The sequence below is a fragment of the Lissotriton vulgaris genome, chromosome 5 (genome assembly GCF_964263255.1).
Source record: "Lissotriton vulgaris chromosome 5, aLisVul1.2, whole genome shotgun sequence".
Lineage (NCBI taxonomy): Eukaryota > Metazoa > Chordata > Amphibia > Caudata > Salamandridae > Lissotriton > Lissotriton vulgaris.
In genome coordinates, this window is record NC_141693.1 from 974,297,904 (window position 1) to 974,321,507 (window position 23,604).

The 23,604-nt window shown below is 47.2% G+C and overlaps 1 protein-coding gene across 1 annotated transcript in view; it reads right to left on the reverse strand.

The window, feature by feature from the left end:
- The window catches only part of DOCK1 (dedicator of cytokinesis 1), a 1,358,032-nt gene that overhangs the window by 981,393 nt on the left and 353,035 nt on the right, over window positions 1-23,604 (reverse strand). Inside the window, exon 21 of the mRNA XM_086922569.1 lies at window positions 10,880-10,980. Within this exon, the coding sequence (XP_086778695.1) occupies window positions 10,880-10,980 (101 nt within the window). The remainder of the gene's footprint in view (window positions 1-10,879; window positions 10,981-23,604) is intronic.

Consider the following 23,604-nt stretch of genomic DNA (forward strand, 5'->3'; position numbering starts at 1 on the left):
AATGAAAAGGGGCTAGAGGGCCGAGCCCTGGGGGACTCCAAAGGTCAGATTGGTTTTGCTCGCCAAAAAAAAAATTGTTTAGGCGGACTGCTGAGAGCGTCCATCGAGGAAGGAGTTGATCCACTTTAGTGCCATACCCCGGATACCTGCGTTACTGACTCGGTCGATCAGAGGTTCATGATCGACTGAGTCAAAGGCCACCGAGAGATCCAGGAGCACCAGGGCCTGGGGGATGTTATTGTCTGTCTATCTGGCTTGAGAAGGACCACAATCAACGGCTCTCTCAAAAGCTGAGGAAGAACCTCCTATCCCTTAGCCGACAGAACAGCAGCTGGAGCTACAGAGTGAGCGTAGACTGATACGCCAAATACAACTCTACTGGGAGCCAATCTGTCCCCAGAATCTGATTATCCGCCAGCTGGTCCAATGCCAGGCGAACCTCAGCAAGCCTTAACAGCTCATCTAGGGCACGGCCGTGGAGGCGTCCAGGAAGGGGATTGGCAAACTGTCAAGCTAGGCTGGTAAAAAGGTGCTTTCCAACATCATCCTGATAAAGGGAGGGAGCTATGGTAATTTAAAAAGCTTCTTTGATGTCTGATTGTGCAGTGAGAATGTCACTTGCTGGAAACTTAGTGGTGGTCAGTTGGGTACTGTAACCCCGAAGCGCAACAGCCACGCCAGGACAGGCCCTACTTTGTCACCTTCTGCTTGCTGTTTGGCAACAGTCTGCATAGTGCAGCCTCCTCAGTCTGTCTACTAAAGCCCTATATGCTGCTGTAAGGGAAGTAAGTTTGTCCAGCCGAACGACCCCATCCCCTGCCCGAATCTCTGGCTCCTAGATAACTTCTGGTGCAAAGTCACTTTCACACCATATTAATACAGAGAGCCCCAGGTTGCGGTACCCTCATTAAACTCAAAGTACTTTGAGAACTTGTGTCCCATGTCCTCACGAAACATATTATCCCGGAGTGCCTGAGTTGGTAGTCTTCAAGTGGGGATAGGGGTCCGTTGTTTAACCCAGTGCAATGCCACCAAGAGCCTATTGTGGTCCAACAACATGCAGAACGAGTATTCAGCAGACTGAACAAAGGGGGTCCATTGTGGCATTACAGAGAATCAATTCTCGTATGGAGCTAGTGGACCTGGGAGAAGCGGGAATATTCCTATGTGAGATGATTCAGGGAGGGTAAACATCTTTTACCACGAATACTTTCACCTGCAGTGAATTACAACGCAGTCATTACAAGGACTGTGTCGTAACAACACATGCCATTACTGTGCAAGTCGGAACAATGACTTGCGGAGGGGGCAGAAGGTGTTGGATTTAAAATCCAAAACCTTCCCTACTGTTGCACAGACTGGAGTTGGGATACTAAATTATAAAAATTCCAACATCCAGCGCCCCCCTCTGCAAGGGGGTAATGGTATGCATTGTTACAATGCAATTGTTGTAATGACTGCGTTGTAATTCCCTGCGGGGAAACAAAATGCAGAAAAACAAGGTATATTCCTCAGGGAGTGCCGAACGTCTCAGAGCTGACTATGTGTCAATCAATCTACAAAGAAGTGCACGGTCCCAGGTGTCTGGGTTACCCAGAGCGGAAGATTGTCCGTATGCATGTAAGTGTTGTGCACACAATTGAAACTCCCCACCCCAAATGCTCAGTGCATGAAGATCATCGATGGTGAGAGGGTATTCAGAAAGTGGGACTGACCAGCTTAAAGCGCTACAAGAGCAAGACCAAAAACAAGCTATAAAACAAAGCAAAACCAACAAAGTCCACCAGTAGGGGACGGAATATCCAGCAGTAACAAGATTGTGAGGGCCTGGCCCCCTATGCCAGACTCATGTGAGACCCCATTCACAGAGAGGCACAGGAGACCAATATAAAAAAAGACACAACAAAGGATATAGGCCCTCAAATAAAATCAATAGGACCTCAATCATTGGGGTGAGGGCTGGGGCAGCCCACAGTGCAGGTGGAATGTCAACCAAGGTGTGCGTTTGCTTCCCCTTCAGTGAGGACACAGATCGAGCAGGTGAGTCCATGGTATGGCTATGGAGAGATTCCAGTTCAGCAATCTCCAGAGTCCACTGAATTGAAGCCTGCTACTCCATTGGTCTGCCCCTGGGTGAGCCATTTTGCTTTTGACAAGGCCACCACTGGCATCACCACCAAAACTCATCGAGTTTCGTGGTGGTGGGGGAAATCCCTTAGACTCCAACCACTCACAGGCCTCAGCTGGGGACACAAAGAAATTAGTAGTTCCAGAATCCATGCCTCGCAGCTTGGTCAGGAACATCAGGAAGTAACGCAGGCCCATCTGTCAAAGCTTTCTCTTGACGGGCATGAAGGATCCTTGCTGGGACTGCTCATTGGCCATATAGTCCAGGTAGATATTCACTGGGCTGTTCTCTACCTGCTAGGGGCCCTTTGTGCATGTAACCTGCAGGATATGGTTGTCATCCCGATAACTGAAGAGTCGCGCCACCATCAGCCATAATCAGGCACCCGGGAGAGGCGGCCTACCAGGGACCCTGTGGGTCCACTTTATAGAGATGAAAGTGCATCTCCACCCATCAAGCGCTGTATTAAGCAGCCAGTCCTCAAGAAAAATTGCCATATCGGGCCCTCTTCTCCCTCAGGGAGCCCCATTATGTGGATATTGTCGCACCTCCAGGGACACAGCATCATTCACCCGGCTGTGCAATAGAGTTAAGTCTGTCTGGAGTGCCTCAGTTGAGATTGCATGTTCACCACTGAGGTGAGCAGGCCAGCCAATGCAGACTTCTTAAATTTAAACCTCTATCCCAATTTTGCCTGGTAGGCCCTAAGCAAACTCATTTTAATTGTCAAGGCATCCAGCTTCGGGTCCAACGTAGCACTGACATCTCTATTGCTCCCCAGAAGCTCATCAAACCTGTTCGCAGAAGATGGCCCACCAGCTGACCCATCAGCAATTGTAGCCCCTGGTGCATCCAGGGGGGTGGGTCAAGGAGGGGGGAGACTCCTCACCTTCCACCTTCCATTCACCGGCTGCAGACTGGTCAAGAGGGCCTCTGCAGGGGACTGCTCACGATCACAACTGGTGCCGATCCATGTTGTCGTCTAGACCTCCAGGGTGACCCTACAGCAATAAAATGGAGGGTCACTAGTCTCCAGGATGATGTTGGGCGGGCGGGTCGCATGGGGCTCTTTACACGCATCCGTCCCATCCGTCATCTTAGCGACACACCTCCAACAAGGGTGCTCTTAGTATGGTTTTATTTATATTTAAAGAAAGAGTCTATACCTGTCATAGATCTCTGCTTATTAATTATGAATACATTTGTTTCAGAGCTTTATAAAGGACTCCAGATGACTTAAGCCACTTCAGAGCAGTAGAACAGAAATACAAAACAATGACTGTTTTGCCAAAGCATAACTGAGTCTAACAGAATGCGTAAGATGCACATATATCTGACATTCTTCAGTCGCTCTCATGAAAATAAAGTACAAGTTACTTACCTTCGGTAACGATGTATCTGGTAGAGACGATTCTAGCCGCAGATTCCTTAACGTAGAATCATCCCCAGGCGTGAGACTGGATCCAGAAAATCTTTTGCCACAGCATCCCTGCGCGCCAGGGGGACAGCATCATGCGACTCCGCCCTGGCGTTGTCCGCATACGTGACGTCAGCAAGGTCACATAAGTCCCACCCCGGCGCGCATACGTCAGTTTTCTAGGGAGAAATTTTCCGCCCCACAACGTGGAGCCATCAGGCAAAACTGAGAGAGTATAGGAACAGTGTGCGAAAGAGCAGAAAAATTGGAACAAGGAATGGTGAGGAACAACACCATGAGGAACAGTGCTAGACACTGCAGCACCCAAAGGCAGGGAAAGAAGAAAGAACAGAGCACAGCCCTGAACAGCAACCCTGCCAGTACGGAGATAGCCCCCCTGGAGACAAAGAATATATGAAAAAATGTCATGATAACATGCAGCAGGGCTACAACCCCAACCAATAACAATGAAGGGGAACCAGTCTGAGACAAACAAGGCACAACAAGACAGCCCCATCACAGAATGTGACAACCTCCATGAGGAACAGGGGCAGAGGCCCGGCCAAAATACCCCAACCTAGAAGGTAGCAAAGGGGCCAGAACCCCTAGTAATGTGGAAGGGGAATTGGGGGGGGGGGGGTAGAAGGTAGGCCCCAACCTGGGGCAACTAGAGCACAAGGGCACAGAAGTACCTATAAACCCATCCTCCAATGTGCCATAAAGGTAGGAAAGGAACAAATAAACAGGACGAAAATCCTGTCAGAAAGAGCGACATAATGCACTCATTGAAGACATAGCCACACACAGGGAGGCGAATGCAGAAGTCCAAGCCAAAGGTCCTCACAGAACGGGGAGGGAAGGGCGGGCCGTGAAGGAATCTGAAGCTAGAATCATCTCTACCAGGTACATCGTTAATAAAGGTAAGTAACTCTTACATCTGATAGAGACTACTAGCCGCAGATTCCTTAACGTAGAATAGATACCCTAGCCATACCCAAGGAAAAGGAGGGTCTGCGAGAGGACCCCACCAGCCTGGACATAATAGAGGGTCCCTCAGGGGATGAGGTCAACGGACAGGTAAAATAACCCTGTCCCCCAGGCAAGGGGAACCCCTGCATCTAGAAGACCACCAACCCCAGAGGGGATGCGGGAAGACAAGACAAGAGGCAGCCTGCCGTCCATCAGCAGGAGAAACGAGTGCAAGGCAAAAGGAGGCCAGAGCGCCTTACACCCATTCAAGGTATTAAGAACCTCCCCCAGAAGCATCAAGGCCCAACAAGGAAGAGGACCACCTAGGAAGAAGAGCAACCTAGAGACTCTAAGAAGAAGAGGTAGAGCAAAGGCAAGCCCTTCCACCGGGAACACGGCCAGTGTAGAGGGCAGCCGAGCCTAACATAGCCAGAAGGCAACAGCCTTCAACAATAAGGCAGGCGGAAGCAGAAAGGGTAGCCCAAGGTCACCCAGGGAGAACCGCCCAATATACTGCAGGGACAGACTGCGCCCGAAGAGGGACGAGGAACCTAAGAACCAGCTCAACCCCTAGGTAGGAGAGGCAGAACTGAAGACAGGGCCCACTGGAAGAAGCGCACAAGGCAGGGAGGACACCGTCCCCCTAAAGTGCCAGTAGGCACAATGGTGCTTAAAAACAGTAGGTCGGCACCGGCATGCATGGCCAGACGCAGACAACACGAGGGTACGGTGCACTCAGGGCAGCCAGACGCCAGACAAAGATAGAGACCAGGAAGGCCAAGAAGGGCCCGGACACGTCCCCAAGTGAGGAGTCCACACAAATGGCCCAAAAAAAAAGTGGAACTAGGCAGAGCCATGACGCAAGGCTACAGACAGCAGGCCAGACCAGGCCAACAATGCAGCAACCCCAGAGAAAGACAGCCCGGGCGCAACTCAATCCAATCCAAAACCACCAGCAAGAGGATCGCACCTGCAACAAACCGTAACACCATGGAGAGCAGAGGCCCGAAGGCGACCACACCTCCCCAGCACATGACAGAGCTATATAATAGCTACCATTACTCCACATAGGGAATGTCACGTCCCAAGACATGGGAACCCTCTTAGGAAAAAACATTCCGCAGCAGAGGACAACAGAAAGACCTGAGGAGAACCCGCAGACGGCTTGCCAATCAGCCAATAAGAATAACAGAAGGCCTAGTCCCTCGGCCAGCACGGCTTAGCAAAAGCCAAAAAATACATTCATATAAGGGCCGGCCAGAGGCCAACAGCACCATAGTCCGAAGAAGAAGGGCTTTAATGCACAGTAATCACACAGATCACACAATTTGGGCAACCCGCCCCAACGGAAGAACACCTCCCGAAAACTAGATCAACTCACAGGTCCCTGAGGGGGAGAAGGAGGAGGAGGCTGAAGCCCCGCCCACAACCTCTGAATGGCCGAGTCCGCAGGGCGTGGAACAAAAGAGCGAGATCGAAAGGAAGGTCCACCAGCCGTTCGCGAACGTTTTCTGGGAACACACTGTCCCGAAGCCAGGAACGTCGACGAAGTATGACTGAAGAAGCCATGGCACGACCAAGCACCTCCGAGATGTCCAGAGCGGAGCGAAGAATAAACGCCGCCAGCTCCCGGCCATCCAACACATGGTGCCGTAGCTCAACAGAGGCACCCTCCTGAGAAGCGGCAGACATAAGGGACTCCACCGAGTCCCACAAGCAAGACGTGGCCCTAGCCACAACACACAGAGTGTTAAGAGCCCACAATGCTGCACTGGTGGACTCCAACACATTACGCCTCCACAAGTCAAGCCAACGGGCCTCCTGTGCCGGGGGAAGACAACAGTGGTGGCAGAGAGGGGAAGGCATTCTGCAAAAGAGGGTCCCTGGTAGAACAGTGGATGGAAAGACACACAGGATCACGCGGCGCCGGATGGTGGCGGTGCAGAAGGTGTTAGGGCACCGGGTCCCCCGTGGCGGGGCGGCCCTAAGCCCCCAGAAGAGAAGAATGGAGCGAACCCTCAAAGGGAAGCAGCAGCTCCCTACCACCATAACCATGATGGAGGACCTCCAGAAGATGATCCACGGGTTAATGGGCAGCTGGATCACCCATGCACAAGATTCCCACAGCCGTGGAAACAGAGCGAGCAAAGGCAGCACCCGCCTCCGTAGGGCCCAGCGGTGGAGAAAGCAGCTCCTCAGTAGGTGACGGCTGCAAGCTAATGCGGCCATCCCCCAAGCCAACCGGAGGAAGGAAGGGCCAGGTCCGGAAAGGAGGAAGAGGGACGAGGAGTGGGGCACCTCCGGCGAAGACCGCGGCCACGGTGACAGCGAGGAGCTGTCCTTAGACTTCGTCGGGGAAAAAGCCACAACACAGCGGCCCGTCTCCGGCGAGGATGAAACCAGCAAGCGCCAAACCACTGGAGAAGAGGAGGCACCCGAAGACGAGGCAACGACCTGACGTCGGCCTGGCACCGTAGAGTCCGCAATCTGAGGCCGGAACAACCTCCGCCAAAGGAACGGCGCCGGAAAGGCATCCAGCCAACCTCTGACGAGGCAGCCGCCTGCATGGAGGGGTGAGAGGAACCCGGGAAGGTACGATGGGTCGCCCGCCAGCCTCGGTCCAAGACAGGACGAGAAGGGCCCTCCGCCAGCCCCTGTGGCGCCGCCAGGGTCAGCAGCCCCCGGCGCCTAAGCGGCGTCATCTCAGATGAGGCCATCGCCTGTACTGAGGGCGGAGGGGGACTCTGGGATGCGACCCGAGCCCCGGCGACCTTCCGCGACACCACAGGGACTCCCGCAGGAGTTTGCGGGAAAGCAGAGGCGACGTGGTCCGAAGGAGGGAACCCCGAAGGGCGGCACCACATCCTCCAAACCTGTATCCGAGCCAGTCAGCGCCGGAGCCACCGGAGATGCTGTGGGAACCAGCCCTCTGGGACAAACTGCGACACTTACCGACAGGTGAGTGACTCTCTTGCGGCATGGGAGAAGGACGATGTCGAAGATGGAGGTGGCGATTCCTGAAACCCCCCGCAGGGGCCAGACGTGGTGACAACGCCGACCTGGACATGCGGGCTGAAATAAGTTTCATCTGGTGCTCCAGCCGGGACTTCGCTTTCATCTGCTGGCACGCCTCACAATCAGTGGAGTCGTGGTGTTCTCCCAAACACCACATGCAGATGGGGTGAAAATCCGTCGCCAACATCTGGCGCACACAAGACGAGCAAGTCTTAAAGCCTCAAGGCATTCATATACTATTCCCACACACACACAACAAGCGAAAGGGAAAGGCCCAGGCCTGGAGCACGATCCGGAGCCGCGTTGCACGTGGAAATGGAAAAAACTGACGTAGGCACGTCGGGGTGGGACTTATGATACCTCGCTGATGTCACGTATGAGGACCACGCCAGGGCGGAGTCACGTGATGCCGTACCCCAGCGCACAGGGATGCTGTGGCAAAAAAAATCTGGATCCAGTCTCACGCCTGGGGATGATTCTGCATTAAGGAATCTGCGGTTAGTAGTCTCTATCAGATAGGCTTAATTGAAAATCAGTTTGAAAAACTTGGTTTTCAGGAGGTTTCTCAACTGAAGGTCTTCCATTTGGGTGGCTCAGGCTTTTCAAAAGCAAAGTGTGGGATGCAGGACCCATCAATCTTCCCCTAAACTTTAGTCTCTTGAAGGAACTTTGTTGGATCAAATGAGATGAGTAGAAATGAAAGGGTAGAGGGTGTTTACCCCAAAATTTTTTTTGTATAATGCACAATGTTTTGAAATTGGTCCTGAACTCATCTGTGACCTGATGGAGAGAAGTCTGGGCTGGTTTAATTTGGTGCACTTCCAGTAAGTGCAGATTAATTCTGGTTGCCAAATTTTGCATTAATTGCAGTATGGAATGAGTGATTTAAGGGGATGAGTGCAAATTATATTACAGTAGCCCAGATAGGTTTGTGTCAAGTTTCAATGTATTTTCGCAGGAACGTCTGGGACATGAAGCAAATTCCACGACTTGCCTAAGCCACCAATTGCACCCAACCAAGTCAAAGTGACAACAGTAACCTGGGGAAGAAGGGTAACAAAACAAGGAATAGCGGTAGAGATCCCTCGTCGATACTCCCAGTGGCACAGGACCCGTCAGGATAAGGCATGAGGCTATGGGAAGGGAATAAGTACAGAGAATCTTCAGATTGTATCTCCCTTTTAGTCTCCTTGTGGTAATGTTTCCTACCTTGCACTAATGAGATTGAAATCCCTTACTCTTGATAATATGTAAGACTTCTATCAAATTCTAGAATAAACAAGAAACAATACTAAGAAATGTAAACCTTGTGAAACAAATGAAATGTAATCTTCAGTGTAAAAGGTAAGGCCTACCTTATATCAAGTCTTGCTTGTGATAAATAGAAGTCTGAAACCACTGCGCAACAAACAAAAAATAACCTTGTCTTCAGGTATGTCTTCTTTCTTTATCATAGGTTCATGAAAGGGACGGATTCCCACTGTGCCAGGAGCAGGATTAGGTAAGTAATCACAAAACAAAATAAATAAATAAAATTGATGAAAAAACAGCGCGAGAGCGCTGTTACCATTAAAGTTTAGAATGTGTTTCTTTTCATTATATTGCAGGTTCACAGAAAATCTCCACTAGGAAGACGCCGCGGAGAACGGCACCCAGAAACAGTGTCGCCAAGAGAAGTCGCTGGAGGAACGCCACTGAGGAAGAGCTGCAGGAGCGAAGATGTCGCCGAGAACGCCTCCCAGAAACAGCGTCGCTGAGAGAAGCGCTGGAGGAACACCACTGAGGAAGTCCTGCAGGAGCGACACCGCTGCGAAGGAAGACCGCGAGAAAGACGCACCCCAAGTGCCGAAACAACCGAAGAGAAGAAGCATCCAGGGGAATCAGGTAAGTTGAATCTGGAGTTTCGGGACATGAGAATCCAGTGAACGTGAAGCATCACTGATCGAGGGAGGCTAGGCTTTACACACCTGACCTCCCTGCGCACGCGTCTGAGGGACCAGCGGCCATTCTTGTAGTTCGCCAAGATCAGAACCGGCTCTCCTGACAGTTTGTACCAATGTGTGTTTATACATGTATGTGTGTGTGTGTGTGTGTGTGTATGAGTGTTTATATGCATATTTGTGTGTGCATGCATGTACGTGTGTGTGTGAGAATGCAAGTCTTTAAAGCCTCTATGGAGAGGGATGATTTTTCGTAGGAGAGGGAAATTAGTTACTTTGACAATTGCCTTAATTTGTGGAATGAAATTAAGGTACCAGGTGAAAACGATCTTTAGGTTCCTGACTTGCAGGCATGAGGCAAGTAGGGGGCCCATGTTAGAGGTTGAGAGGAGAGGACGCTGAGCCTTCACCTCCAATGATTAGGCCTTTCACCTATTATCGATTCAAGCAAAAGTCGCTTACAATCATCCAAATGAAGAGATGGTCTAGGCACTTTACAATGTTAGTATGGTTCTCCGATATGTTCACTAAATTAAAGTGTAGCTGGATTTCACCTGCATATACCAGGGGTCTTGGTCATCTAGTGGTTCAATCAAGGAAATCATTTAAATAGTAAACATGAAATGGAAGAGCCTTACAAGGCTCCGAAGTACACTTTACAAGACAATGAGACAAACAATACTATCTATATTTGTTGACTCTGGTAACGAAGTAAGAATCTAATCCACTGATGAGCCACAAAACTAAGTGTTTAATTTGAGTCAGTGGTTGCTGGTGGGGACCACCGGCACTCATTTATAGGGACCAGCACTTATTTTGGCACATCAGCTATTTACTGAGTGCAGGGCATGGAAAAACATAGATTAGAAAGACGGAGGAAGTGATAGATGGCAAAACCGTCACAAAGGGAGAAGCCAGAAAATAAATGATAAATGGGCAGGGAGTGTCTAGCAGTGACATAAAGAGGCATGATGTGGATTTAAGACTTCCAAGTCTTGGTATTCAGCACCCTAATATTTAATTGCACTTGCCGTGGGTTTCTGTGCAGAGCTTCAGGCACCAACACTCTTTCTTTCATAAATTAAGCAGTGACAAAACATTGTTGTTTTTTTAGCCTTAGCATCGGGAAGGTGTTGCAGACTGCATATTGACCAACCCTGGAGGAAAGCAATATCAGAGCAGCTTATACACCTCGACAACAGTAATGACGACCTCTGCAGCAGTCATCTGCACTAAATTTCATGTGTTGCAGTGTCTTAGATTTAGGAGAGCAGATTTTCATATAGCTGTTCATGACTGAACTAGCAGATTTTAAATATTTGTTTAGCAAATCAAATGTTTTCAAGGTATAAACAATACAATGGCAAAGGAAGCAAAGAACTAGAAAAAGTAACTCTAAAATACACTTACGTGTAGGCTAAAGTAGCACTGAAGTGTTTTTTAATGTAGGTCTCCAAAACAGGATTAAAATGTTGAAACTTCCTATCAGCAATCAGTCCAATGATAAATACCTACAAATGAAAGATTACAGAGAACAATTATTGTATGAAACGTCTATAGCAAATTGAACTTAATTTTTGGTTGGTTCCTATTTGTTCAGTATTGTGCACACAGTAAAACATTTCAAATTTAATAGCAACAACAAGTGCTACCGAAAATTCAAACCCAAGATGCTGACCATAATAATTTTCACTAGTGTTCCTATTCGTCTATATGATGTACAGGTTTACTTAGCTCCTTTCCTCAAGGCCTAAAGATTCATTGAACCATGCAGTGGTCTTCAAACCTCTGAAATTTGAATGTGAGCAATAAAGTTCAAGCAGCGTTGTACTTGCTTTTGCATGCCAGGAGTCATGTTTCCATCCTTGCACTGTTTAAAATATTAGCAACTTTCTTTGGATGGCACAAAACTCTTCACACCTGAAAGTACAAGCCCTTTTATCTACACACTTAACAAGGGCCTAACCGGTATCCTAAGTTGGACGTAGAGCAATATACAAGCCTATTAGACACCAGGGATTTTAAAATAATATGGAGTGGGGGGGCAGCCCGTGAAGGCACCAGGTATAATGGGCACAACCCTCAATCTTCTCTCCTTCCCTGGAGGCAGATTTGGGGATTATCTGGAAAAACAACCAGCCCAAAAAAGTCCACGGATAATTTCGTGATTTAATAAAAATGGGTTGGGGAGGCCAACCCCGGTATGCCTAAGGGACAAAAATCTGTCTTGCCGCCCCCGTCTCCCCGGGAACCTACAGCATCCCCATCAACATGGAAAGCACAGGAAATGTGTATTTGTTTGCACACAGTTTTGTCATATGTGCCAGTAGAGAGGGGATAAATCCTAATTTTCTATCACATTCCATGGTCAATGGCAGCCCTATTTGAGCACTGGGTATCTTCGCAATCATGAAAGCCTTCCAACTATGGGTGTTTCTGACCCAGAATTCCCTGCTATCTTCAAGTATAGGCTCAAAAAAAGTGTCACACGTTTAAGTGACTAGAAATTCGGGCACTTTCAGCCAATGCCCAAAGTCTGACTACTCTCTGTTCCCACACTTCTCCTGTCCTCATTGACTTTGCATGGTTCAAGTTTGGACCAGCTCCTGTTGTGGTCAATAAGTAGAGCTGCACAAGTGGGATACCGTTTTCATCTGAGAGAAATAAGAAAACATTAGGTGGTAGAAATTGTATCCCCACAAATTCTGGAACTTTCCTTCACAGAAATAGGATGCAATAGGTTACAAATGTGTGATTTTAGCAAAAGTATGATGTTTGCAGAGCATGTGGGGGTAGGAAAACAGTAGGATACATGCAAGGCACCCTACCCTCACCCTAGACACCACTTGGTTACAGAAATATCTGAAATTGGTAGGTTTCCCTGGGTGGTGGCTGAGACCGGGCCAAAATACTACAGCTGCCCACATCCCCAATATGGGTAAATTTTAAAGGCAACATCTTGAGGTCTCCATGTGTTTTTGGGGCCTTTCCTGTCAATCAATCAATCACTGTTTGTTAACCGTGATTACTTACATGTCAGGGTCTCAAGGTATGGGGGGCTGCTAGTCCTGATGGATGCTGAGGGTCAGTCAAAGAGTCAGGTCTTGAGATAATTCTTGAATTGGGTAAGCGACGGGGAAAGCCAGAGGTGGAGAAGCAGGGTGTTCAGGTTTTGGCGGCGAGATAGGAAGGACCTTCCTCCTGTCCTGGTCTTGTGGATCTGAGGGACGGTGGCAAGGGCTGCGGTGTCTGGTGGATAAGAGGAAAGAGCGGCAGTGGTTCAAGTATGTTGTCCCATGTCACAGAGGGCTTTGTAGGAATGTGTGAGGAGCTTGAATGGGACTCTTTTGTTGACTGGGAGCCAGTGGAGTTCTCGCAGGTGTTCAGAGATGTGGCTGCAATGGGGGATGTTGAGGACCAGTCTGGCTGCATTGTTCTGAACGCTTTGTAGTTTCCGGAGGAGTTTCTGGGTGATGCCTGCATAGAGTGTGTTGCCGTATGTGAGTCTGCTGCTGATGAGTGCATGGGTGACCATCTTTCTGGCATCAGTGGGGATCCATCTGAAGGTCTTCATCCCATTGTGGAAGTTGTTACTGGTGATTGTGGGCTCATGGTGAGGGAGAGGATCAGCTGGGTGTCGTCGGCGTAGGAGACTATGTGGAGCCCATGGTTCCGGACTATGGCTACGAGCGGGGCCAGGTAGACATTGAAGAGGATGGGGCTCAGGGACAAGCTGTGGAGGACTCTGCAGCTGATTTTCATGGGTTCATGGGTTCGAGGAACAGGGGTAGTCTGACTCCTTGTTTTCTACCAGGCAGGAAGGATCGGATCCAGTCCAGTGCTTTGTCGTGGATGTCGGCATCATGGTGTCTCATGCTTAGGGTGCAGTGGGAGACGGTGGTGAAGGAAGCCAGGAGGCCAAGGACGATGAGGGCTGCTGTTTCTCCCCAAACAAGTGCGCTGGGGATGCCCAGACGTGGGTCCCAGGCACTCCACACCACTGGAGTCAAGCTAGCCGGGCTGATGAGAGGTGTTACCTGGAAACCGGTCCGGTCCTCGGATGCTTGATTCCGTTCTGGGAAGGACATGGCTTTTGTAGTTCGGACTGGACTGTTCCCATGGGGCACAGGGTCAGAGCTGATTTGCATATCGCCATTGTCTAACCCAGGGTGGTGTGGAGTGCAAAATAACGATGGATTTGGGCCCAGATCTTTGGACTGGGGTGAGTGTGTGACATTGATCCACATTCGGTCCATCACCTGTTGTGTTTGCATATTCCGCCCTAAGTGCGCTGGGGATGCCCAGACGTGGGTCCCAGGCACTCCACACCACTGGAGTCAAGCTAGCCGGGCTGATGAGAGGTGTTACCTCGAAACTGGTCCGGTCCTCGGATGCTTGATTCCGTTCTGGGAAGGACATGGCTTTTGTAGTTCGGACTGGACTGTTCCCATGGGGCACAGGGTCAGAGCTAATTTGCATATCGCCATTGTCTAACCCAGGGTGGTGTGGAGTGCAAAATAACGATGGATTTGGGCCCAGATCTTTGGACTGGGGTGAGTGTGTGACATTGATCCACATTCGGTCCATCACCTGTTGTGTTTGCTTCTTCAGAGGCACCAGCACGTCAAAGCAATTGGAGATCCATCAGTGGAGGTTTCGTGCTGCGATGTTGGCATCTGTGGATGTTGGCGGTGTGGTTGTGCTGAGGTAGGTGCTGAGCTGTTCTTCAGTGACCATGTTCAAGTTACAACAGGGAGGGGTACGCTGATGTATGCTGGTTTTGTTGAAGGTAAAATGAATGCAATGGTGGTCGATCCAGAGGAGTTCAGAGGTGTGGCTGTAGGTGATGTTTTCGCTGGCTGTGAACTTGGGGTTAAGCGTGTCCCACTGCGTGGGTCAGAGAGGTGACTAGCTGCTTAAGTCTGATGTTGGCGAATGTTCTCCAGAAGGTATGCAGTGTTCTGGTCATTGGGGTTGTCTAGGTGGAAGTTGAGGTCGACGAGTACGATGTAATCTGTAGACGTGAGAGCCTCAGGTGCGACAAAGTCGATGATGGTGATAGAGAAGGGCGGGAAGAGACCAAGCGGTCTGTAGACAAGGGTGCCATGAACAGTGGTGTTGGGGTTGGTCTGGACCTGAAAGTGGAGCTGTTCCATGGTTGTCATTGGGTTTCCAGAGTGGGTGGTCAGGTGGAGGGATTTCTTTTGGAAGATGGTGATGCCTCCTCCTGCTTTGTCAGTAAGGTTCTTGCGGGTGATCTGACAGCCATCTGGGATGGGGATGGTGGTGGCGATGTCTGGGACCGAGCTGGTGTTCGTCCAGGTTTCCATAAGGAAGGCGTTGTTGGAGGAGACTGAGTCGAGGAGGCCCCACATTTCCGTGTTGTGTTTGTGGATGGAGAACATGTGAAGGAGGATGCAGCTGAGCCGGTGGAGTGCGCTTTGGGTCGGCCAGGTGGCGGGAGGAGCTAGAGTGTGCACCTGCAGTTTCGGTAGGGGAAAGTTCATTGGGTGTCTTTCAGTGATGGGAGGTGGTAGGCGGCATGACGTCCGGTGTTGAGGGCGAGAATGGTTCTGTCATGGTACTGGTGGAAGTTCCAAGAAACAGGGTCCGTGGCACGGCACGGTTCAGGCACAGATGGGTGCAGAGAGGGGCGCTCTGGCGGCGCTGCTGCCATTAAGTAGTGTGAGGGGAGGGCTGGACAGGTAGGAGGCGGTAACACACAGTGCTGGAAGGGGTCTGGCCACGGGTGTTGAGCCGCAGCAGACGCACAGCGCAAAAGAGGATGAAAAAGTTAAAAAAAGAAAGCAAAGAGCGGGAAAAAGAGAAAAAAGGTAATGGAGAGTGCAAAGAAGGCAGATGGAAAAAGAGCCACAATACACAAGAACAGGAGGTAGACCAGAAACAGAGCAAAGTTGTTCCCCACTAGCCACCAGGAATGACGCACAGGCGGGAGCCTGCAGTTGGAGAAGGGGCAGTAGCTACCAGGAGGCGGAGCTGTGCAGGGAGGGAAACAGTTCACTATCATGGGTGCTAGGCCTACCGTAAGTCGGATACTGTTTTTATCGGTAGAAGTGTGGCATTACATAATCCTAGCACATTTGTTATTATGAACTGAATTTGTCGCTCCATTTTTGGCTTCCATTTGTAAGCCAGTGTGAAAGAAAGAACACAATGCCTACTGAATCACAATACAATGGCAACCACTAAATCCAGATTTGTACAAATTACCACTCTTTCTAAAATCTGTATTTTTGGAACATTTAAAAAATGCACAGGTTTCCTTTAGACAAATTTTCGTTAATTAGATTGTACCAAATGAATTGATACATGTATGGCTTTCAATTAAATAAAATGTATAGACTGTAGACACCCTGGGTATCGCATGTTTTTGGACAACCAACAAACATTACACATCCTTGCAAGTACAAGGGTTTGATAGATCTAATGGTATATTAATTTAGAAAATAAGCCGTCAGGGTAAAAAATTCCTCTTGTCACCCTTTTCTATCTGTTCCTATTTTGTTTATTTTATTTTTTGTTCAACAATTTGTTTGGGAAAACCATAAGCAAGCTAAGAAATTTACTCTTTGCTCTATTTTTATTTTTATTTTCATAAATGTGTAGTGTGCTGGGTTCACTCACAGGTTTGACAACCTGTTTCTACCGCAAACTGCAAGTAGACAGAAACCATAACAAATATGAAAAAATGCTTACTTCTTGGAAAAATACAAAAATTGTGGTAAAAACATATTAAGATTTAACAACTGTGCCTGTTCCAGAAACAAACTGGGAAGATTGTGATGTTATCACAGCAACCTTCTATTGATGCCATTTTAGAAAACAAAACATTTTGCTGTATTTTAGCTCTTTTCTCAGTAGCCTCCAATGCAATTCACAAACATGTGTTACCCTTAGAGTCCCCAAAATGTGGGAAAAACTTTGGCCTGGATAATATTTGTAGGAAAAAAGTTATGTAGGCTTAATTATGAAGTGCTGCAAACATAAAACAAGCATTTGCAATGCAATAGGTCTCGCATTACTGATAGTTTGAGGTATTGGTGTTGCAAATAATAATGCAACGCCAATAGCTCATACTTTCAGTAATGCGAGACCTAGTGCATGGCAAATGGCTTCATAGTGAGCCAGGACCAGCATTATATGTCTCAATGCAGTACGGCAAGCTGTTCCTAGAGGTCCCTAGTGAGCAAAGCACCAGCACTGCTTGTCTAGGTGCAGCACTGCAAGCTGATCCTAGAGGTCCCTAGTGAGCATCCTAAACTTTGAAGATATGGTAAATCCATTCTACCCATAATGCATTGCATGCAAGACAGTACCACGAGTACATTCAAAAAGCTATATCCATATATACAATTAGTAGCTTTGAAATGTGACAAAAGAAATATATTAATTCCGGATTAGGTTAGGTTGTACTCTATGTGGAGCTAAAGAAGGGACATTTATAGAAGGTCTAATATAAATGTGAGATGTGTTGGGTGCAGTGCCGCAAAGCTGCTCCTAGAGGTCCCTAGTAAGCAAGGCACCAGCACTGCCAGTACCGCAAGCTGATCCTAGAGTTCCCTAGGGAGCATCACAAACCTTTGGTCACATATGGTACTCCCATAATTCTTTGCATGCAAGACAGTACCATGAGTACATTCAAATTTAGGGCCTCATTAGGATCGCGGGCGGACTTGCGTCCGCCCGCGACCCCAGAGCAGGAGGGAACCTCCGCATGGCATGCGGAGTTCCCTCCTGTGCAATTAGGATGTGACCGCCACCCTGGCGGTCACATCCTCTATTTTTAACATTGCGGCGGGTGCGGCTTCAAGCTGCACCCGCGGCAATGTTAAAAATGCACGCATTGCATTTGCATGCAGTAAGAGGCAGGCACCGCGTGGTGCCTGCCGCTTTCTGCATGCAAATGCAGGGGGGTACCATAGGTACCCCCCATGTGCACCCCCCACCCCCCTTCACCTAGGGGGCCGCAAAGGGCCCCCGCAGTGAAGTTCCGTATGCTTTTCCACGGCGGAAAACCCGCCGCGGAAAAGCATAATTTACAGGCCATCCTAATATGGTGGACGGTGTCTGGAAGACACCCGTCACCATATTAGAGCTTTTCCGCCGTGGTTGTAAGCCGACCGCGGCGGAAAAGCTGCGGACGGAAACCAGGACCCACCAGCCATCCTAATGTGGCGGTGGGTCTTTGGTCAGTCCGCTGCGGTTTTTCCGCATCCTCTGGGCCGGCTGTGCCTTCCGCCGGCCCCGAGGATGCAGAAAAACCGCAATCATAATGACCCCCAATATGTCCATATATACAATTAATAGCTTTGAAATGTGCCAAAACAATTATTATATTAATTCCGCATTAGGTTGTACTCTATGTGGAGCTGCTGAAGGGAAATTTATAAAAGGTCTAATATAGAGTGTAGGTGCAGTACAATTGCAGCGCCTATAGGTCCCTAGTGAGCATCAAACTTTTGGTCACATATGGTACTCCTCTAATGCATTACATGCAAGACAGTACCACAAGTACATTCAAATAGCTGTCCATACATACAATTAATAGCTTTGAAATGTGACAAAACAATTATATTAATTCCGATTAGGTTGTACTCTATGCGGAGCTGATAAAGGGAAATTTATAGAAGCTCTAATATGAATGTGAGATGTGTAGGTGCAGTGCCGCAAGCTGCGCCTAGATGTCCATAGTGAGCATCATAAACTTTGAAGATATGAAAATTCCCCCCTACCCATAATGCATTGCATTAAAGACAGTACCACAGTACATTCAATATATTCAATTAGTAGCTTTGAAATGTGACAAAATAATTATTATATTAATTCCAGATTAGGCTGTACTCTATGTGGAGCTGATGAAGGGAAATTTATAGAAGCTCTAATATAAATGTGAGATGTGCTAGTGAGTAAAATAACCACTGCCAACCTTGTTTAGGACCAAGTGAGTGTCCTGTATGAAGGCCTTTAAGAAAATAGTGCTTTGAGGTTGTAATTATAACCTAGGGCGTAACAACACATGTAATAGGGGAAGCTCTCATGAGAGGTTACAAAAAGAGACGGGGAGGTACTAGGGAGGGACTACAAAGCCTAACAACCAATGAAAAGCCACCATTTACAAAGGACAGGGACAGAAGCCAATTAAACAAGCATTAGCATAGCCAATAGGTCTCGCCTTTTGGACCCAATAAGTGTTTAGCCATGCAGTGCATTATTCTAGGTGCTGTCCGGCCTGCCTGAAGAGCTATACAATAACTAGACACTGGGTGGTGTATAGTGTTTGTGCATGAAAACAGTACGGCGTGAGTATGAATAAAATGACACTGCGTGAAAGAGAACGCTGCCTATGGGGGCTGGGGAGAAGAAGGGCAGTGTGTGATGAAAGGAGGCGGGGTAAGGAGCAGAAGAGGCAGAGCGCTGTGGTTTTCATACCATCTTCTAACGCCTATGATGTGCTTCAGGGGGCTAGCTGATGAGAGGAAAGCAGGAGTGAAAAGTAAAATTGCAGGGTATCACAAAAGGCAAGAGTGTCAAGGGGAGATAAAAAGGATGAAAGTGTGCGTACTCTCATGGGATTTCCTAAAAGTTCCTTTTTTGAGTCGGTGTTTAGGCCTCCTTCTGTCAAAGTTCATTAGCCAACACTGAGGCTACTCGCTTACCCCTCAACAGGATTTAGGGCGTAATTCAAGGACTGCCACATACATAACTAAGTTTACCAGCTGATTCCATATTATTATTGGCACAAAATTGCACTCCTGGATTTTTCTTTAACCACAATGTGTATTTTAGGACATGCTGTCTTGGTTCGTTTGTTCTGAAGAAACTGGAAAAACAACCTGAGAACAATAATTTGTAAAAGAAAGTCCAAGGCTGGAATATGGTGCCCTAATGACACGAAGCAGCTTGTTTGTGAGTGACACGCGGACAAGGTTTTGGAGACTGCCACCTCCCTTAAGGTCCCCGACTTGCCCCTGGACCTCCAAATACAATACGGCGGAGTGGCAACAACTCTCAAGTCCATGATCCTATCTTGGCAATTCACCCCACGGAGGGCATTATCAAATAACAAACAGTTTTGTTGTGCAACTGTAAATTGCCAACGTCTGGTTACTGAATAATTATCGCACATTGCTTGTTGCAAAGTTATGAGGTCCTGATGAGAACCCCCCAACCCGTCAGGGGTTCAAAACGCGTAGACCATGTGTTTACACCATAAGATCTCTATCCACTAAATTGTTTATGATAATTTTGAATAATTTCTGAGTGAAACAAACACATTTCTTTGGTGAACATTTAAATTTCTAATTTGTGACATTTGAATTGTAAATATTGAATTGTATGTTTTTGTTGTGTGTGAGTGCGAGAATGGAATGCTGATGTTGATCAACCACGTTTGACTGATTGTTTTGTCATTGATGCACAATTTTTAGGCTAATGTCATTTTTACAAAAACTGTTGTATGTAATGTTTGCTTTGTAATTTCCTCTGTGTATTCTTGGTGAATAATAACCAACAAAATATTCCAAAAAATTATAAGATAAATAAACAGTGATCAATTCCAAAAAATAGCTTTCTCCGCTCTAAATTTAATTTTCTGTGTGAGACAATTTAGTTCTGTTTAGTAGCGTTCACGGTACTGGCATTTATTCTGTTGTTTTATGATTGAGAGGCTTGGCCTTACTGTGGGAAGCCCACACCCAGTGTTGTTTTTCCACTAATGACACAAAGTCATATGGTAAATTCTGCACATTCTTTAATCCACAGATTTGGGCCTGTGTTTTTAAAACTTTAGGTGGTTGGATGGCTGTGCAGACTTCCGGTTCCCTCAGAAGACCATTACCTTCAGAGTTATAAACTAGCTTTTATCAAGAGCAGGGGCCTTCAGGAGCTGTTTGGAGAGGTGACACATGAAAGGTTGCAGAAATAAAAGGCTTGTGCCTCTCTATTCCACACCTAATCCTAATGGCTCTGTATAACCCTCTGGAGGTTGTTTTTCGTACCTGCATACCCCAAGTGTCTCTCTCTCTGGCTCAAAATCTGCTTACGAACATAAGCCCCGGTTGAATAAAATTAGTGCCAACACACCCAGCTCAGGTTGACGACTCATAATTTATCCAAGCCTAAAAAGTATTTATTTACCTTTCTCACCTAAAATGATTCCACTGCAACACAACTTAATGTGGGAGGATATATTCTTCCAGTTTGTTTCTCAAAATCTCCCTCTTGCCTGCTTTCAGGGCTTATGAAGACCACCACCTGCACAAATTAAGCACTCGTGTATTGGCATACAACTAATTCATAAACCTGCATGACCGGTAGGGTACCTTCAGCCCTCAAACTCTATCTCTACCTCCCTGGCATGTCAGCACCATGCAATAAATGTGAGTCTGACACACTGATGATGACGCATCCGAAAACTGCTCGTAGAAATTCAAATGTTCAGAATTAAGTACTGGAGAATGGGATGAACAGGGTCTCGGCTTCCGGTTCCCCCCAATCGTGGCTGTCATCAGAGGCAGGCGGCGAAGTCCTGAGCAGAGCTGGTGGCACTGCCTTCACCTTGGTGTACACTGCTAGAGCCCGACAGACGTCCATTGTGGACAGACAGGCGCGGAGGTCTCACTTCCTATTTAGAAGCTTTGTTATTCCGCAGTCACGTTCAGTAACCTTCACTTTCAATCTATCTGCCAGATCTGTGCTTTAAAGTGAAAGGAATGACCCCCTGGGCGGTGCCAAGTGCAATCAAGCAGAGGGGGACCTTTTAACCATTGATTTTTTTTTCTCTAGTGCTCTAGGGGGTGAACACCTCTGGTACTTATGTTTGTATGAGCAGAATTACTGCCCAGTTTTTTAGGGAGACTGCAAGGGACAGGTAGAAAAGAGCTTTCAATGAGACATAAAATGATTTGTCAGCACCTGACACGATCAGGCTTCCAACGGCCAATGGGTAAAGATTTGGCAACACTTTGAAATCTCCATGTCCCGCCAATAGATCTGAATTGAAACGAATTAGGCTGAAGTGAATTACGGTAATTGAATTCAAAAAGCAAACTTCACGGGCTGGTGGTATGAATAGTGCAGTTAAATGTCACGTTCAAGGCTTTGAGCGCGAGCTGCGGAGATGAAAAGGCAGTTGCAAAGAAGCGCTGGGGTGCAGGGGGGCTGGGAGCGGTGTGCTCTGGAGCATAACAGAAGGCTGGGCACTCACTGCTGAGGGCAGGCCCCTCCCCCGTGTCGGTCTCGGACCGGATCTTAAAACTTGGGAACAGTAACCTCTCACTTCAGCTTTGTAGACATCTACACAGGGTTTGCTAAAAAAAAAAAAAACAATCCTCTTTTCACATCTGCAGAGGGAGAAAATTACTAACCGAGGCTAAGCGAACTCATTATATATATCCTTCAGAAATATATTAAATATTTACGCGATCTTTGCTTCTCTCGCTCGCGTGGTGTCTCGCTAACTAGCCCAGAAGTGGGGAGAGTCCCGCCAAGAGCAGGGACACATGGCGTTTCCCTTGCAGGAGTGAGCAGCGGCACCATCTGTTTCCAAGATAATTACAAACAGATGTCGCCAAAGCTCGCTCCCACAAGAGAAACGCCAAACGTGCACACGTTGCAATACAGAGCAATGCAAAACGTATACGTTTTTGCCCAAAAACGCTGATTGATTCCAAAAGGTCCCCTCCTATGCAGCGCATGCGCGCTGCGTAGGGGAGACCTAAAAAGATGGGCAGGAAGTAGGCGAAGCTTTATACACATATCCTAAATACAGCATGTCTCGTAGAGGCAGCGCAAGTGCTGCCTAAGCGAGACCTAAAAAGAGGCACGAGTCTGTAACTAAGGGGTTATAGATGATTTAGTAACGCATTTGTGCTATTAAGCTCAAACAGTGATAAAGTTAAATTAAAAAAATTACTAAAGCAAAAAAATGTAGGATAAAGAAAAATCGCTGTCATTGTTCTGAACATAAGTTATAGAAATTTACATTGTTTTATAATTATTCAGCAAGGCATGAGAAAAGGTTAATCATTAGAAACCACAAAGTCAACAGTACTCTACATGAAGCATTTCAGGAAAGAAAATTCACGAACTACCAATATATAAAACACACTCTTCAGACAAATAGAAATTGCATGCTAAAACCAAGATGAAAGGTTTTTGCGCAATTTCCACATGTGACAATTATAAGGGACAGTAAAAAAATGTATGTTAACATTGTAGGTGCATTCACAGAGGTTATGAGCACCCTTCCTACTAGTAATGTACAAGTCTGGATGCAGATGTATTATCTAATATTTCTTAAAAATATGAAGGGCAAGAAACTAGGAACAGTTTTTCATAATAAATTGTGTCTGAGCTTGAATTAACGGACACACATTTCAGCATAAAAGGTTTTTTTTTAGGATGAGGATCACCAATCAGGTATAGAAGCAATAATTGCACTGGAAATACTGCTTTGATCATAACCCTACGCCTCAATGAGATTTATGGCAACAATATGCTAGGCCTTTGGGGGATCCATGAATAATATTAAGATGATTGCTATTAACTTTGGCGCAATGCTTTCTACCAACCACAGAACTAGTTGTATTCATAATACAAGGAGGGTCTGTCCTAAGGGCCCTCAGCTTATCTTCAATCAATACACTGGGTGCATAGGCAAGCGGTGAGAGATGCATGGCCTTTATACATTGAGATAGGTCTTAAAAACCCCTTCTTGTCCAAGCTAAAACTAGTTTTGCAGCAAACACATGGAATGTATTTCACACTCTCAATTCTGCTATTGAAAGGTCTATTGTAGATTTGCACAGATTATTTATTGTACACACGAAAGTTCACTAGGTGATACAAATACATGGCACCGTTTCACTCTTCAGCCAAACATTTTCCAATGATGTAGACAATGCACCTCTTCCCATGTATTGTTATATGCTACAAATAACATATGCCATAAAATAGAAACTTTACATTTTGAGCTCACCATACATTCTACTGTCAAACTATGTGCTTAAAAAAAGATAAAACCTGTCCATGACAGAAGTAAGATTGTGAATAGAAAATTATTTCTTAATAAAGTAAGAACTGTCAGTGATTAAGAACTTACGCTTTTGACAGAT